General features: G+C 43.5%; 2 protein-coding genes across 10 annotated transcripts in view; one reads left to right on the top strand and one right to left on the bottom strand.

The window, feature by feature from the left end:
• The window catches only part of LOC119842929 (SAP30 binding protein), a 62,986-nt gene extending 58,687 nt beyond the window's left edge, over positions 1-4,299 (bottom strand). The window contains exons 1-2 of one of the 4 annotated variants that reach the window (XM_038371746.2): positions 3,971-4,299; positions 1,009-1,118 (exon numbers count right to left, since the gene is read on the bottom strand). In XM_038371746.2, the coding sequence (XP_038227674.1) occupies positions 1,009-1,118; positions 3,971-4,085 (225 nt within the window). In that variant the 5' untranslated portion in view covers positions 4,086-4,299. The remainder of the gene's footprint in view (positions 1-1,008; positions 1,119-3,970) is intronic. The other 3 variants (XM_038371745.2, XM_038371744.2, XM_043497534.1) reach the window with 3 other exon arrangements.
• The window catches only part of LOC119842927 (ATP-dependent DNA helicase Q5-like), a 47,773-nt gene continuing 34,621 nt past the window's right edge, over positions 4,270-17,421 (top strand). For 5 of the 6 annotated variants that reach the window (XR_006275755.1, XR_006275754.1, XR_006275756.1 and 2 more), the window contains exons 1-8: positions 4,270-4,402; positions 5,601-5,736; positions 6,502-6,623; positions 9,020-9,538; positions 10,995-11,100; positions 11,598-11,709; positions 15,154-15,316; positions 16,657-16,739. Coding sequence is in view for 3 of the 6 variants with exons in the window: in XM_043497533.1 (XP_043353468.1) it covers positions 5,616-5,736; positions 6,502-6,623; positions 9,020-9,538; positions 10,995-11,100; positions 11,598-11,709; positions 15,154-15,316; positions 16,657-16,739 (1,226 nt within the window). In the remaining 3 variants the exon portion in view is untranslated. Of the gene's footprint in view, positions 4,403-5,600; positions 5,737-6,501; positions 6,624-9,019; positions 9,539-10,994; positions 11,101-11,597; positions 11,710-15,153; positions 15,317-16,656; positions 16,744-17,421 lie in introns of those variants that run through there. The other variant, XM_038371743.2, reaches the window with a different exon arrangement.

Below are 17,421 nucleotides of genomic sequence, written 5' to 3'. Positions count from 1 at the left end.
TTTGTGGAGAATGATTAGAGTCACAGCAATCACCTCCCTCCTGCACTCCTCACGGCAGCTAAAAGGCCAGAGAAGGGGCAAAGCAGCAGAGATACAATCTTGTACCAGCCTGGGCTGCAGCGGGCAAGGAGAGAAAAGCTCCTTCTCTTCCTTTCTGCAGCTAGAGGACGGAAGGAGCTTTATGTTTCTCAACCACCTACTACCAAGGGTTGGATCCAGAAGATGATTCCTCTTAGCTAGATCCGATGATGGAACCCTAAAATAGATTCCTAACTTCCCCATTCATAGCAGTTTGGCTTCTCATTAGGCCATTGCCCCATGATGAGACTGCCCACCCTTTTGTATCTCATAACTACATTTGGCTTATTGGTGCCCTGTGAAGTTCTCTATATATGTCTTAGGGATGCTTTGTGATACACATTACTTTGGTATTTAAATGCTGTTGTAAACATGCCATGCTTTCATGACAAACAAAAGCCATAGATATCTAGACAAGAAATCACTGCTACACCAGGATATTGATGTAGTAAGTGGGATTATGCACAGAAAAACTAACATGATGCAACACAATTTCATTCCTGCTAATCCTCCAGCCTGATAATGCAAAAAGCTAGCTGCCCTTTTACAGGGCTTTCCCCATGCCTCTTAGAAGTGCAGCTGAGCTTTCCACCACTCTTCCCCATTTCCCCACTACAGGATTTCATCCACCAATTTTATATATCAAGAAATGAAGGTTTATTTTATACTTCCACTATCAATACATAAAGCCAGTACCTTATCTTATCCTCAAAGTGGAGCCAAAATGGCAACTAAAAAGTTAGCCACAAGCAACACAGATGAGTTGAGCTGGTATTTTTAAAGGTAGAGTTCTTGGATTTTAAAACAGACAAAAGGAAATTAAGTTATTTGGTAAGCATGGAAGCATTCTGAAGTCCCTACATAGAAGGCACTATAGAAATATTTAAACGGGGAGTCAGACCAGCTAGCATAAGAGGACAAACTACTTACTGAATGTCTGCTGTTTTCATCATCCTCTTCCTCATACCCATCCTCATCTCCTTCCAGCCGGGTGAAATCATCTTTGCCATATGCTTCTGATACCAGACCTCCTTTTTCTTCTAGTCCATGCATTGGGGGAAAAGAAAATTAAAAAAAAAGGAAAAGCATAATCAGGGCATAAAGGCATAGAACAGGGTGGATAAAAATGATTTTTCAAATTGGATTTTTAATTTAAATTAAATACATTTTTCTATAAACGCACTTAAAATTTGAAATTACGAGAACGTGTGTTAAAGCCTAAATTCACTACAGTCAAATCATTTAAATTAAATAATATTGAGTAGTTCTTGTTTTTATTTTGACTTTTAAAGAAAGTCAAGCCACCAAATTGGTTGAAGTCACTGACTAAACTTGGAACCAAAGTTTGCTGAAGTGCTAAACCAGTTTTTGATAGCAGTTCCCTCTTCTCCAGGTGCAGAGAGAATATTTTCTTCATTTCAGTTTATTGATCTAGTTCAGTTCAATAACTAGTTCATTCAAAGTTAAGAAACTGACTAAGAGCTGAAAGCAGGCAAGCTCGTTTTCCTCTCCCAATCTATTAATCAAAAACTAGATAGGAAGAGATGAGATCTACTAGTTCTAAAATTCCAAAGGATATGGTGACTAAAAATAATCAGGTCAATTCACTAACTAGATTATTTCTTTAATAAGTTAATTTTGTAAAACGTGTTTTGATAATTTCTTCCTTTCTGTAACCAGCACACTTATGGTAAATTTCTTAATAAGACCAAGTGTTGGCTTTGTACTTTTAACTGAATTCCAGTGTCTAAGTACAGCTTGACATACAATGACAATGACTGGTTTCAGAGTAGCAGCCGTGTTAGTCTGTATTCGCAAAAAGAAAAGGAGTACTTGTGGCACCCTAGAGACTCACAAATTTATTAGAGCATAAGCTTTGAGCTGTAGCTCACGAAAGCTTATGCTCTAATAAATTTGTTAGTCTCTAAGGTGCCACAAGTACTCCTTTTCTTTTTTTAATGACAATGACTGATCATCTAGTAAAACAAAAAATGGTGACAAATACATTTCTTAATATAGTTAAAAAAAATTAAGAAGCTGAATAAAATGTATGTTAAGCTACATAACTGATTAAATGTGTAGAACAAGAGTGCACCTTCCTGATTAGCAAAATTTAGCTTAACAGCTATATTTTAGTTGCAAATTAACACATTTGAATGATTACCAAACAATGAGTGTCGACCGTTCTTTAGCAAAAATTGGCTTAAAAAGTACAATCAGAAAAAAAAAAGATTAAGATGACTCCACCTTGATTTAGATGGACACTAACAGTAGCAAGCACAAAATGTGAGCTTTGCAACAGTATTACACCGTTCTCATATAAGTTTGTGATCCACTATAATCCTGAGATCCTTTTCTGCAGTATTTCTTCCTATGTATTAATTTCCCATTTGTATTTGTGCAACCGATTATTCCTTCTTAAGTGCAGCACTTTGCATTTGTTCTTATTGAATTTCATCCTATTTCAGACGATTTTGTCATGCCAAACTATCAAGACCATTTTGAATTCTAATCTTGTCCTCCAAAATGCTCACAACACTTCTCAGCTTGATAGGGTCTGCCAACTTTACAAGTGTACCCTCCATGCCCTTATCCAAATCATTTATGAATACCTTAATAGAAGTGGACTTAGGTCAGATCCTAGTGGGACCCAACTCAATATGCCCTTCCAACTGGACAGTGAGCCATTGATAACTATTCTCCGAGTACAGTTTTCCAACCACTTACTCGCACATATTATAGTAGGTTTGGCAAAACTATATTTCCTTAGGTTTCAGAGTAGCAGCCGTGTTAGTCTGTATTCGCAAAAAGAAAAGGAGTACTGGTGGCACCTTAGAGACTAACAAATTTATTAGAGCATAAGCTTTCGTGAGCTACAGCTCACTTCATCGGATGCATTTGGTGGAAAAAACTTTTTCCACCAAATGCATCCGATGAAGTGAGCTGTAGCTCACGAAAGCTTATGCTCTAATAAATGTGTTAGTCTCTAAGGTGCCACCAGTACTCCTTTTCTATATTTCCTTAGTTTGCTTACAAGAAAGTTGTAGCAGGCAGCATCAAAAGGCACACTAAAGTTGAGATATAATACATCTCCAGCTCCCCGCTACCCACAAGGCTTGTTAGCCTGTCAGAGAAGGATATTAGGCTGGTTTGACCTGAGAAATCCATATTGACTGTTTCTTACTACCTTCTAGGTGCTTACAAACCGATTTTGGGATTATTTGCTCCTTTTATCTTTCCAGCTACCAAAATTAAACTGACTGGTCTGTAATTCCCAATATATTAACTTCCCACTAGACTCACGGAGAACTTTTCACTGTTAATGCTGATTGTTTTCTGAAGATGGAAACGGCGTCTGACCCCTCTGTAGGCGACTAGGGGACAGGAGGTTGCTCCCTTTCTCTGGTTACTCGTGGTGAGGGAGTAGAAGTAAATTCTTCCTTCTCGCAGCTACCGCAAGAGATGTACAGCCCCCCAATTAGCATACCGGGGACGAGGTGATACGGTTCCTGGAACCGAAAGAATATTCTCACTTCTGCTACAACGGAGGAAGGGGAAAGAGCAGATTTCCCCTATCCCGGGGAGAGGCTCCCCCTACAGATTATGAGTGGGGAGCGTTTCATCCCTTCCCGGGGGCGCTCTGGTGGAGGTGGGGGGTGGTTCCCACCTCTCGTAGGGGCATTTCTCCGCCGCCACTTGGCTCCGGGGCTGCGGAGAGGAGCGGGCAGCGTTTCTCCGGGGGGGGGGGGTGTCTGCCTCTCTCGCGGGAACACGCGGGAGCGCGGAGGATGCGACCCCCGCCGCGGATGGGCGCTCTCCGGCCGGTGGAGGAGCCCGGTCTGAGCTGCGGAAAAGCGGAGGAGGAGCAACAGCCGCTTCCCCCGGAACTCACCCGCTGCCGTCCCTCCATCGCTCCCCGCCGCGCCGGCCTCGCTGTCGGATTCGGGCTCGGAATCCTCCGCGTAAACCGCCAAGGACGACAAGACGCTCCGCTTCGCCGCCGCCATCTTCCTCAGCCCGCCTAACGGCACACTTCCGGCGACCGAGGATGACGTAGGCAAAACGCTAGGATTAGAAAGAGGCGAGAGCTATAGCAACAACACCCGCCCCTTCCGGCTTGTGCCGAGCCTAGCGAACTCAAGCCTGAAGCGCTTCTAGGGTTAGTGCGGCGCCCGGAGACGCGTGGCCCTGTTAGAAGGGCATGTGCGCCCACGAGGGCGGAACTCGAAATGGCACCGACTGGGCTGTTTACAGGGGATTGGCCCTGACGTCATCAACCCGCGCCCAGGCGGGAGCAACAGCAGCCGATACGGAAGCTGAATAAGTGCGAGTAACGAGACGGGGGGCCGCCTGGGCGGAAGGAAATAGGCAGGGGGAAGTGGAGGAATAAAGGGGCTGAGGGGATGTTGTGAACACCTGGGGATAAAGTAGTCCCTGGAGCGAGGGTGCAGGCAGGGGCTGGTTTCTTGGGTTTGGGCCTTAAGCTCTCCCTCGGCCGGAGAGTGCAGGGGTGGGACCTTCATTCAAGTGGTTCCTTTGCCAAGCGGAGTTATTGCCCTAAAACTAGCTCCGGCCCCTGGGGCCTGTTCTGAGTTAAAGGGGACCCTGAACCTGCCCATTTCCTTCACTCCTTTCCACTCCTGGCAGTTTCAGCTTTGCTGCCTCAGTGATAATTAGGGAGGGGGGAGCTTTCTGGGGGAAGGAGAAGGTGGTAAGAGGCAGGAGTGTGGGTGGAGGGAGTAGACTCAAAAAAGCAAGAGGATCTGGGCATAGAGAGGACATGGGTGTGCCAGAGGGGAAGGAAGGAAGGAAGCAGTGGGTGTAAGGGAGAAGACGGCTGTGGGGACAACTGGGAAGCAAGTGCAGGCAGAGAAAACCAAATGAGATAGGGCTGGGAGTGAAATCAGGCCCGGCAAGCAGTAAGGTTGGCAGAGAGGGGAGGAGAGCAGGTGAAGACGGTGCCAGTACGAAAAGAGCTGGTGTGAGGGGTTAGGAGGGTAGAAGCCATGGGATGAGAATTGAGAGCAGGCAGAAAGGACACAGCCTTAGCCTTTCCTGTTTAATCAGGCCATTCCCCCACAGCAAGCTTCCCAATGGGGTGGCAGGTTGTGTGTGAATCAGATGCTCTGCTCAGTTTAAAGAGAGTACTGCATAAGTGAATTCTCTTCTTGCTCAGTTGTTTCTGACATGTGGCTCTACATTAGAAGCACTAGCTAGAGCTGTCTCTAAGAAGGGATTTGCCACAAGTGTAAATGAGATTAGATTTTCCTTATTTTTAGGATGGGGGAGGGAAGCTGATTTACATGTGATTCTGTCTCTGTCAGAGAGAGACTTTGGAAGCATATATACTCTCAGAAAAATATTCCTGGAGCAGTTTAACCCATGATGCTTTGGCAGCCAATAATTTAATGGAAAAAATTCTCTCTCAGTGACCAAGAAAAATTTGTGACTGGTTGCTGGTGTGAACAACAGTTGAGCTAAGTAAGCTCCTTTTCTTCTCCTTTACCTTGACCTATTTCCAGTACTGTACCTATAGGATGAACGACTACACTCCCTCAGGCCTAGATGGCAAGGTTCAGAAAACTCTGAAAAAGATCTTTGGGTTTGACTCCTTTAAAACCTCTCTGCAAGAGAGTGCAACCATGACAGTGGTGAAAGGTAAGGAATGACTGTCTTGCTTGGGACTCTAACCTTGTCTCTTCAATTTTCAGTCTTGCTGTGTGAGATGGTGTTCAAAGAACCAGTGTCACACCTGTTTTAACGTAGTGTCAAAATCCCAGGATCCTTCTCTTGTTTCTGCTAGGGTGGCATTAGATCACCAGTATGGTTCTGCCTATTAAATAGCATGGTATTGGTTGGCATCCTTCTTTGTCAGTGAATGCTGTTTAATACAGAGATAGTTTATTTGAGAGAGAATATTCTATCTATAACTGAGAGATTCTCAGTTCCAGTCCAGTACTGGGAGAATTTGTGGTAAAGTTTAACAGGCTGCGGTAAAGGTCAGGTGGTTTGGTAGCTGGATGTAGACCCTGCCAGATGAATTAAAAGCAAGCTTCTTTGGAAGTGAGCTGATATAAGTTTGGTATGTCATTTAACTTCTCTATACTTTGATTTACTCCTCTGGGTAGAATAATTCCTGTCACCCAAGGGTGTTATGAGGCTTAATTAATGTTTATAAAGTGGTTAGAGTTGCTTAGAAGGAAGCCCGTGGAGAAGTGCAAAATATATTTTATTTTATTATTATTCTTTTAAAAATTAAAAGAAACCTCTCTCATATTGGCATGTGGCATTATACTTGCAGAGACGCTCTTCCAATGCAATGTGTCTTGATTTAAAAGACATTTGTGTCCAGTTCTCCAGGGCAGAATCTAGGTGAATTGCCATAGTTTAGTAGCCTTGAGCTTTGTTTTGTTGTCTTTGCAGGCAAGAACGATGTCTTTGTATGCATGCCCACAGGGGCAGGGAAATCCCTGTGCTACCAGCTTCCTGCAGTTCTGGCAGTGGGCATCACCATTGTCATTTCACCTCTGATTGCACTGATTCAGGTAACCATCTCCTGTCAGCTGTGGAAAAGCAATCAGTGAAGGGAGGGTGGGGAGACTGTGTGGAAACATAGTTGGGTCCAATCCCTTCCCCTAATGCCAACTTCTGATCCCAGTTTGTTTCTCTATTCTCATCTCATTGATGTGGGTTTGGTTTTCTGATCCTGTGAGTACAGTAGGTAAGAATAATGCTGCTAACTGCTTTGACAGTAGAGTTTTTCCAATTAACCGTAGTTTAAAGTATCCTGGCTTGCAGAAACATGGCAGGTCTTTATCACAATCTAACATCCTAAAGGTGGGAATAAGGGGACTTGAACTAAACTAACTGCAGGGGGATTTTTTTTTTTAAAAAAAAAACCTTTAATAGGTGATCTAAATGATCACTTCTCTCTCCTTTTGCCCCGTTGCCTGTTATCTCATTCAGAGATGTACTCGCTGGAGCAGCACAGTAGAACATCTAAAATGGATTAAATTGGACCATTCCTAAGAAGAAAACAATAATTTTATTTATTTCTATAGTAAAACCCCTGGGAAATCTTTTTTTTTTTTTTTTTCCCCTCATAACAGATGTTTTTCTCAGTATCAAGCTGGCTTTCTGTCGTTCTTCCTCAGTCCATCATGGAAAGAGGAAGTTTCAGGCAGTGCTATTCCTTAAACACTTAAGGCTTCAGGGCAATTACATATGGACATTTGGCCTTTTCTGGTGCTTTGTCACCCAGTTGTGAACAGTGACTTTCCCTGAGTATAGTTGCTATTTTACTTAGACTTTTGTAATGTATTTGATTTAATACCACACAACATTCTGGTTAGCATGTACTTTGGCGTTATCTTGTGCTATTTTTAAAAGGGATCAGGAGCTGGCTATCTGACAGATCTCAAAAAAATAATTGTCAATGAGGAATTCCCATCAAATGGGGCTGTTTCTAGTGATGTTCCACAGTGATTAGGACTAAGATTGACACTTTCAATATTTTTTCAATAAGTCATTTGAAAATACATATAAAATTGCTGCTGATAAAACTTTTGGATGACACAAAGATTGGCAAAATGGTAAATGATGATGACTTGGATCACTTGGTAAACTGGGCCCATTCAAAGAAAATGTCTTAATACAGCCAAATGCAAGTTTATACATTTAGGAACAAGGAGCGCAGGCCATAACTACACAGTGGAAGGCTGTATCTTGGAAAGCAGTGATTCTGCAAAGGATGTAGGAGTCACAGTGGACAAGTAACTCAACATGAGCTCCCAGTGTGATTCTGTGACCAAAAGGGTTGATGCGATCCTTGGATTGATAAACAGGAGTAAAGAGGTAATCTTACCTTTGAACAGGGCATTAGTGAGACTAATACTGGAATACTGCATACTCTTTTTAAAAGGATGTTGAAAAGAGAGAGTGAAAGAAAGCTCCAAGAATGATTTGAGGGCTGCAGAAAATCCCATGCAGTGAGAGATTTAAATAGCTTAATCTGTTTAGTTTATCAAAACTAGATTGAGCAATGACCTGATTACAGTGTATAAGTATCTTCATAGGGAGAAAATACCAGGTACTAACAAGCTCTTTCATTTAGTTGAGAAAGGCGAAACTGGAACCAATGGCTGGAAGTTAAAGCCAAAGAAATTCAAATTAGAAATAAGGCACAAATATTCAACAGGAATGGTATTTAACCATTGGAACAAACTCCCAAGGAAAGTGCTGTATTCTTTCTTTTTTGATGTAATCAAATTAAGACTGGACACCTTTCTGGAAGAGATGCTTTAGCTAAAAACACAAGTTCTTGGACTCTGTGCAGAGGTGATTGGATGAAATTCTATGGCTGGTGTTATGCAGAAGGTCAGAATGGATGATCTAATAGTTCCTTCTGGCTTTTAAAATTGATGAATGTTACCCTAGAGATGGCTCCGTTTTAGTGGTGATTGAAGTGATCCTGGCATATAATCTATACTCGGTTAAATTAGTAAAGTGCTTTGGGATCCTGAGGGATGAAATGCGCTACAAAAATGTGAGGAGTTGTTATGCATTTTCCTTCAGCGCAGTGATCTGATGCTGATCATCCTGAGATGATCTCATTGTCATCTCCAGCCTCTGAAAATGACTGGGTCCCTGCTGATAATCTCATTGCTGATAAGAGAACCTTTGTCTCTTATAAATGCTGATGGTCTCCCGAAGAGATGGGTGGACGATCAAGCTGAGCAGTTTTGTTAGCTGCTGCAGTTAAGCCTGTTTAAAAGGACTCCTGCAATTAAAGACCATTGGAGCTGAGGCTATGCGGTAGGTGAGATGTGGGTGGACAAAGTCTGGAAACTAGAGGTAAAGCTTGGTTACTGTGTGCATCTCTGTAGTAGTTGTCTTGGTAAAGACTTTTTTCAATGCCACTTTCTTCTTTTTTTAATCACAGGACCAAGTGGATCATTTGTTGGAACTGAAGGTCAAAGTCTACTCTCTGAACTCCAAGCTTTCTGCTCAGGAAAGGAAGATAATTCTGGCCGACTTAGAAAGCGAGAAGCCCCAGGTGAAGCTCCTGTATATCACCCCAGAGATGGCAGCCGCCTCCTCCTTCCAGCCCACTCTGAACTCCCTGGTGTCTCGAAACCTCTTGTCCTACCTAATAATAGATGAGGCTCACTGTATCTCTCAGTGGGGACATGACTTCCGACCCGACTACCTGCGACTGGGCTCCTTACGCTCTCGCATACCCAACACGCCATGCATCGCCCTGACTGCCACAGCCACCAAACAGGTCCAGGATGACATCATGGTGTCACTTAAGCTAAAGCAACCTGTTTCCACCTTTAAGACGCCTTGCTTCAGATCTAACCTGTTCTATGATGTGCAGTTTAAGGAGCTCTTGACTGATCCCTATACAAATCTGAAGGATTTCTGTCTGAAAGCCCTTGAAGAGAAGACTGCCCGAGGGGTAGGTTTAAGTCTCAGAAGCTACTTTCAGGGACAGAATGGTAAAGAGAACAGAACTGTCCTAAATGTGGTATCAGGATTGCACTAATAGGTCTAGGATGGGGAAAGGGAGAGGTCCCTAAAAGAAACACTCAAGTACTTTTTGAAAAACTTCTTCTAAATCTCTGAAATACTTGGCATCCTTCCAGATATTGACCTCACTTTGATGACAGGGTGAACTCCTCTGCCTTTATAGAGTGATACCTACACTCAGTGTTGGTGCCCTCTTCCCCCAAGCCTTTACCAAGCTTAAGTGGATGGGGATTGATGTGAGGGGGTTCTGCAGGGAGCTAGGAGAAGAATCTCCCCACCCTTCTACTTCCAGGGTATGAAACAGAGTTGCCCCACAGCTGCTACGGCAGTAGTCTCGCTAGTTCTGCATCCTCTCTCCATGTGGTAGGGAACACTAACCATTGCAGATGTGATCCTGTCCCTTTCTATAAGCCTGACTGTTCAGGGAATTACAGCAGGACAGCATTTCAGTACATATCTGATGGAGAACTTCTCTGTGGGCTCTCTGGTAACGCATTGGAGGGCGTAGCACTCAGGAACAGTATCAACGCTTACTGGGTCCAACCCTGCAAAGTACCCTCCATTCCCTATTGAAGTCAATGAGTTGCCAGTGCTCATCAGTTCAAAGGATCAGGCCTACTGTGCCAGAGATCATTGGCTGGCATCCTTCCTGGTGAGCCTTCACATGTCCATGTTGTTTCAGCAGATGCTTTATTCCCTTATGGTTAAGGGCCCTGGGGGGGTTTGGTGTGGTTCCTGTGCCAGCTCTAGTCATCCTTGGTTCTTGTTGACTTTTTATTTTGGTGAGCTGTATTTATATCTAATTCAAACAAAAGTGCCTTTAGACATGGGCCATTTTAAATTAAAATATATTAGAAGTGTAAAAATAGCATTTCTTTCTCAGCTGATTTTGCTTTCTCCCACTTGACAAATGCACACACATTGGTTTGGTTTTGCTGTTTGTCTGTAGCAAAAAGTGAAAGAGAGGTTTGTGCAGTGGTAAGGGCACTAGCCTAGGATTTAAAAGAACTGGGTTCAATTCTCTGTGTGACCCTGGGCAAGTCACTTAGCCTCCCTGTGCCTCAGTTCTCCATGTGCAAAATGGAGATAATAGCCCTGCCCTGCCTCCATTACAGATTGTGAGGAGCTCAGATACTACAATGATGGACCACAGCAGTACCTAAGATAGACATGCTTCCTGCTTGCTTTACTTCCATGCTTGTTTATTAACCCCATCGGGAATACTTATAACTCAAAGGATAGTTTGCAGCTGCTGGGGAGCCAACACAGGGAGGAGAAGAGTCTCAAGCTTTTGTAGCCCTGTCCCCTCAGCAGTAATGGCTGTTAGCTTTTTCCATCTTCCCCTGGATAGCATGCTGGATTTTCTCTTCTCTGGCTCTGTGTAGGTATACTCCGGCTGTGGCATTGTGTACTGCAGGATGAGAGAGGTCTGTGACCAGTTGGCTATTGAGCTGAGCTACAGAGGAGTGAAAGCCAAGGCCTATCATGCAGGTACTGGATATTGTGTCTACATTGTACAGCCCTTAAGTCAGGGCTGCAGAATTTCACATTATCTATTAATCTGGGTCAGGGCTACCTTAGGGAGCAACTCTCTACATGTGATCCTGTGGCTGCTGAGATTTGGTAAGGTGCTTGAGTTGACAGGCCCTTGATCTGAGTGGGGTGGGGTGGAAAGGTGCTCCTTTGGCTCTGGAACTCAGTGTCCTCTGCCAGTCCAGCAGACCCAGAATGTACTGCTCTCCAGGACATACTGCCAGGCCTATCTCGTCAGGCTCTTGCCTGAGGGGGAACTGAATTTTCCTCTTAGGGTTGGGGGAGTATTAAGTTCTTTTGTTTGATGATGAGCCAGTCTGAAGTGGGGGGTAATGTACTTGGCTTTGACCAGCACATTTTTATACATAGGAGAGTGGGTTGAGATTGCTGGGGAACTGTGGGGTGTCTCCTCTTTCTCTCTGATTTCCCTGCTTTCTCTCCTTTTCCTTCCCCAGGGTTGAAGGCGGCAGACAGAACTTCAATTCAGAATGAGTGGAGGGAGGAGAAGGTCCCTGTTATTGTTGCTACCATCAGTTTTGGAATGGGAGTCGACAAAGCTAATGTCAGGTATGTAGGAGCTTGGGCATAGTGGGGGAAACGTCCTCCTAAAGGTCCTTCCCCCGTATACTAACTGCAGTATCAAGTTAACTTGATAAGCTTCTCTAGCCCTCGCTTTGAAGAAACCAGATCTCTACAAGGGGGCATGGGGATGGGAGGAATTCATATTCAAACTTCATAAATGCGTGAGAGGTGTTTCTGTTTAGAAGCTGCAGAGAACGGAAAGGTTGGGCTTTCACTTGTTATGGAATACCAGTGTTAGAAACAGATCATTAGGGGGTCTGACTTGAGGGGACCTGCTACAGACAAAGAAAGCGTACTCTCCTTTGCTGCTTTCTGAGGTATAAAGGGGCTTGATGGTTGCTTTTGCAAGATTAGGTTTTGACTTTTGTTTTGCTGGAGGTTTCCTTGGAGGGTTGGAGACTGCCATCAAATAGACAAATTTGGTAAAGGACGAACAAAAAGAAAAAAATATTTTCAGACCTTTTTTATGCAGCATAACATTTGGGTTTTGTTTTTTTTTTTTTTAAAATAGGGGGATACATGCAAAAGATGCCTGTTTGCAGGTTACCAGAAAATTAAAAAGAATGCCTTTTCTTGCAGTTATGTCTGGGCATTATTGTGGGGAATAGCATCCCTATTGTAAGGATGAGGCTTGCTGTTTAACAGCTGATTTTTCTGAGTGCTCTAAAATCCTCATGCCTAATAGCATTAATTTAAATAAATGGAAGGTCAAAGTCTCTAGTAACAACAATACAGCAACCTGATCATGCTGCTCACTCAAGTCCTGAACAGTTGAAGACTGAGTGTGATCAAAGAAAAACAAGTAGTGATGGCTTTACACAATGGCAGCATGATCAAAGAGGCTGCTGGATATCAGTGTAAGTGCCCACAATAGAGTTCAATTCTAAGAACTGGTTTTATGTTGACACCGATAGATGACAGCATCAAACCAGTAATATGTTTTTATTTTTCATGACAAACAGTAAACAAATTTCATCTTTCTACAATAATTTATCCAGTCTAGAGACACCAAAAAGTAACAGCTATCCCTATTACCTCTGAGGGCTGTATTTCTGTAAAAGAAGTCTGAAGAAAATGTCAGATACTAGAAAATTTTTAGTCATTTGATACTTTTAAAAACAGTCATAGCAAACCTCATATGGGATTCCCCTCATAACAGCTTGATTTTTCTACAGCAGTTTAACTTTGATAAACGTTTAAAAAAATCCCTTAAAAGACAGACTTTGTGTACCCTTGTCACCCCTGTTAAAATGGAAATCATGGTGCAACTGTGGTGGCACTATCTATCCACAATTCCCCCTGTCCACTCTCCCTCTCTTCCTCCCCCCCCCCCATATTGCTGTACCACATCAGGACCCAGGGTAGAATTAGTAGTGCAAATTGGGATAATTTGTTCAAGGAGTTCCTCAGATACAGGTCTTGTCTCCCCCATGAGGAACTGATTTTAATATTCAAATTGCTCTAAAACCCAGGGGGCTGGACTAGATAACTTCTTGAAGTCCCTTCCAGACCTACATTTCTATGATTTTATGTTTAGAGAAGCAGCCATTTTAGTCTGTATTCGCAAAAAGAAAAAAGGAGTACTTGTGGCACCTTAGAGACTAACAAATTTATTTGAGCATAAGCTTTCGTGAGGTACAGCTCACTTCATCGGATGCATTCAGTGAGGAGATTTATATACATAGAGCACATGAAACAATGGGTGTTACCATACACACTGTAACGAGAGTGATCACTTAAGGTGAGCTATTACCAGCAGGAGAGTGGGGGGAGGGGTGGAACCTTTTGTAGCTCACCTTAAGTGATCACTCTCATTACAGTGTGTATGGTAACACCCATTGTTTCATGTGCTCTATGTATATAAATCTCCCTAGTGTATTTTCCACTGAATGCATCCAATGAAGTGAGCTGTAGCTCACGAAAGCTTATGCTCACATAAATTGGTTAGTCTAAGGTGCCACAAGTACTCCTCTTTCTATTGAGAGATTTTCTTGAAAAATTATTATTTCACAACAGAGGCTGGGGTAGACACTGGGAGATGGGGAAGGACCCCATTGAGATGAATGAGTTAGCTCACACGTTACCATCTTCCTACGCACAGTCATGGATGCTACTAGATTGCTACAAAGGCAGAATGGACTGTTGTGCTCCTGTACTTGTACAACTCACATCATTCAGTACAGAAATGAGGAGTCTCCTTGTACAGTATTATGTGCAAAATGTAGCAACCTGCAGCAAGGAATCCCTGTACCAGTCAATATGCCAGTCCCTAACACAGTGGAGGGCAGTGGGAGAGCATACAGATGAATGAGAAAATACATAAAACAGCACATTTAGTCATTCTGTGTTGCTTGTAAGGGCTAAACATACAGTAGAACCCCAGTGGCTCTTGCCAGTTCCTGGTGCAGAGTTAAGTTTGTTGGGCAGAACTGACTATTTCCTGGCTTTCAGTGGTTTAAGAATAGACACATTTGATATTCCAGAAGGGTATGAGGTACTGATGATCAACCTCAACCCTGCAGTAACAAAGTTTTTGGGACGGGAATTGTACACACATCCCAGGCATGATCTTATACCTGATGAAGTGCTGGAGGAGGCCCCTGAGGGAAATGAACGAAAGGAGGGTTCCTCCGCTGTTGTCAGCCCCTCCCTGTTTGCTGCTATTCACTGTTGCTGGAGATGGCGTATTTGAGGCGCTCATAAACATATAGGCAAGGAAGAAATTTTATGCTCTGCTACCTCCTGGCTGGTCCTTGTAACGACAGAGTGTTTTTGTTTAAAGGAGGAAAACCAGCAACTAGATTCCTGCAGTCTCTCACTTCATACTTGATTCGTGGTGGCATATTATGATTGGGACGGTACAGTTGAAGTTTGTGAGCCAGAACTCCATATGCCTAACTTGTAGGCAAAGAAACTTCTAACTGAAGTTTAATTGGGGAAAGTTTTATGGCCTGTGTATACAGGAGGTTAAACTAGATCACAGTTGTCCCTTCTGGCCTTAGAATCTATGAATAATACTATTATAAAACATATTGCAAATCTTAAAAGTAAATAATGCATATTAATAACATGCACAACTTTATAGTAAAAGAACCCAAACTCCTGGAGATCAATACTGTTTTCTCCCCCTTCACAACTATACATCTTTATGCATTTATAGTATATACACCATGCCTATTCTCCTCCATTTGCTTTGGGTGTGACTTATTGTTCATGCACACACTAGGCTTTTGTTGTAGCTTCCCTTGGTGCCTCTTGCTGTTTTAAGAATGCCCAGCTAAGAATCCCTTGCTCCATTCCCTCCTAGGTCCTTGCTCTTAATGCTCTGTTTCTACTTTGTTGGCCTCAGTAGAGAACATCTCTGTGTTTACAATGATGGGAGAAGAGAAGACTTCAACTTGATGCTTACCATTCTCTTATCCCATGCAGATTTGTTGCCCATTGGAATATTGCAAAGTCAATGGCTGGATATTACCAGGAGTCTGGAAGGGCTGGGAGAGATGGGAAGCCGTCCTGTTGCCGTCTCTATTACTCTAGGAATGACCGGGATCAAGTCTCCTTCCTGATCAAGAAGGAGCTCTCTAAACTCCAGGTAGGAACTGCAGAAGAGCTTCCTACAGCACTACTAACACTAGCTTTGCTCTTTGTCTATGTCACAGGCATGGCTAGCACCACCTTCTGTGCAATGCATGGCACTATAGGTGCTCTCTGCCTCGGTTCACAAATTGCGGCAGCCTGTTTGGATCAGGGCAGTCTATGCTGCAAACTCAGCATCCATCTTTACACAGTTAAACTCAGAATTTGGCTGTCTGTGCCTTTAAAAAGGCAAGTGCTTGGTAGTAGTTCTGGAAGCCAAGGCCCTAGCCTGGTTCAGGGCTTGCACTGAAGAGCTCCTTCTCTGTCCAAGTCTCCCCCAGTAGTCCCCTGGAGAGGAAGCAGACAAGCTTTCTTAACAGGCCTGCTGGCTCCTGATTGGACAGGATCTCCTCCTGGCCTTTCTGGACCTCTGGAGGACTTACTCTTGTTTGTAGCATGGGCTGAGTTGGTTTTCCTAGAGCAGGGGGCTGTCAGTGCTCCAACAGCTGCAGCAAGAGGTAGAGAAGGCCAGATACACCCCATCACAGTCTACTTCAATGGCTCTCGACCTTTCCAGACTATTGTATCCCTTCAGGAGTCTGATTTGTCTTGCGTACCCCCAAGTTTCACCTCACTTAAAAACTACTTGCTTACAAAATCAGACATAAAAATACAAATGTGTCACAGCACTGAAAAATTGCTCACTTTCTCATTTTTACCATACATACAATTATAAAATAAATCAATCGGAATATACATATTGTACTTACAGTTCAGTGTGTAGTATATAGAACAGTATAAACAAGTCATCTGCATGAAATTTTAGTTTGTATGACTTCGCTAGTGCTTTTTATGTAGCCTGTTGTAAAACTAGGCGAATATCTAGAGGAGTTGATGTATCTCCTGGGAGACCTCTGCATACCCCTAGGGGTACGCGTACCCCTGGTTGAGAACCACTGATCTAGTCGGCCCCTTGTCTGCAGTTACCTCAGACTGTCCCAAGGCAGAATAGAGTTTCACCAGAGGCTGGCCACATTACTACTACTAAGACTGGGGATAGAGGCATTGGGCTTGGATCTGGCTGCAGCAGTGTCGCAGCTTAGAGTGAAAGAGACAGAAGTGCTGGGGAAGAGATGGCTGGACCTGGCTGCAGCATTGTCAGAGGGTCAGAGGCATGGCGGAGGAGGTGGTGGTCACTCTTGGCTGTGGTACTTCCATGGACTGGAGAAGTGGAGCGTAGACCTGGTTGCAGCAATGTTTTGGAAAGATGGTCAGATTTGGCCATCAGCAGAGGTGCTGCATCTGTCCATAGCTACATTAAAGGCGACTTTAAGTATTGTCTTTTATTATTCCCAGGAGAAAAGAGGCACCTTGAAAGAATCCGATAAAGCTGTGCTGACGGCCTTTGATGCTATAGTGAACTTCTGTGAAGAGCTGGGGTAAGTGTCTCTCTTGTATGCGTTGATATGGGGAGGGGTGGGTGAATTAATCTACTTTTCCCCTCTTTGGCACCATTATTGCCAGTGTATTCGTAACTATGATGCTTTGGAAAAAGTTGTGGTGAAAAATGTGAACCGAATGTAACAGATGCAGTGCTGTCTACAGACTTGGGACTACTGTCAGAAATAGTAGTTCTAAGAGGTGCGAAGTGCCTGCTTTCATTTTAATTGGTTGTTACTCCTGGAAGACAGGGTACTGGGCTAGATAGGCCACACTGGGTCAAACCAATGGCCCTTCTTATGTTATGTTCACAAACCCCATCATCTGCCCACCAGCTTTCCCAGGCTCCAAAATACACAACTAAGTGTCTCCTGTTAAAACCTCCAACTTCCCCTATGACAACTTCTACAACCTTGTTCTACAAGGTTCTACAAGGCAGCATGTTGAAAATCGGAGAGAAGCATAAAATAAACTGACTTTAATATTAAAATAAATAGCCAAAAGTTATATTTGCACATTTAAAACACTCAACTTCAAGTACACTTAAAAGTAAACCCAGAATTCCTAGTTTGCTGCAGAATTCTGCATTGCAGAAATCGGGGGTCCTTGTGTTAGATTGCACAAGGCATTGGCTATTTCTACTGATGATTTAGGCCACCTACCCTGCATCCGAGTCACACT

The sequence above is a fragment of the Dermochelys coriacea genome, chromosome 14 (assembly GCF_009764565.3).
Source record: "Dermochelys coriacea isolate rDerCor1 chromosome 14, rDerCor1.pri.v4, whole genome shotgun sequence".
In the NCBI taxonomy this organism is placed as follows: Eukaryota; Metazoa; Chordata; order Testudines; family Dermochelyidae; genus Dermochelys; species Dermochelys coriacea.
Note: the sequence above shows the minus strand (reverse complement) of the source record. Positions and strands in the feature narration are given on the sequence as shown.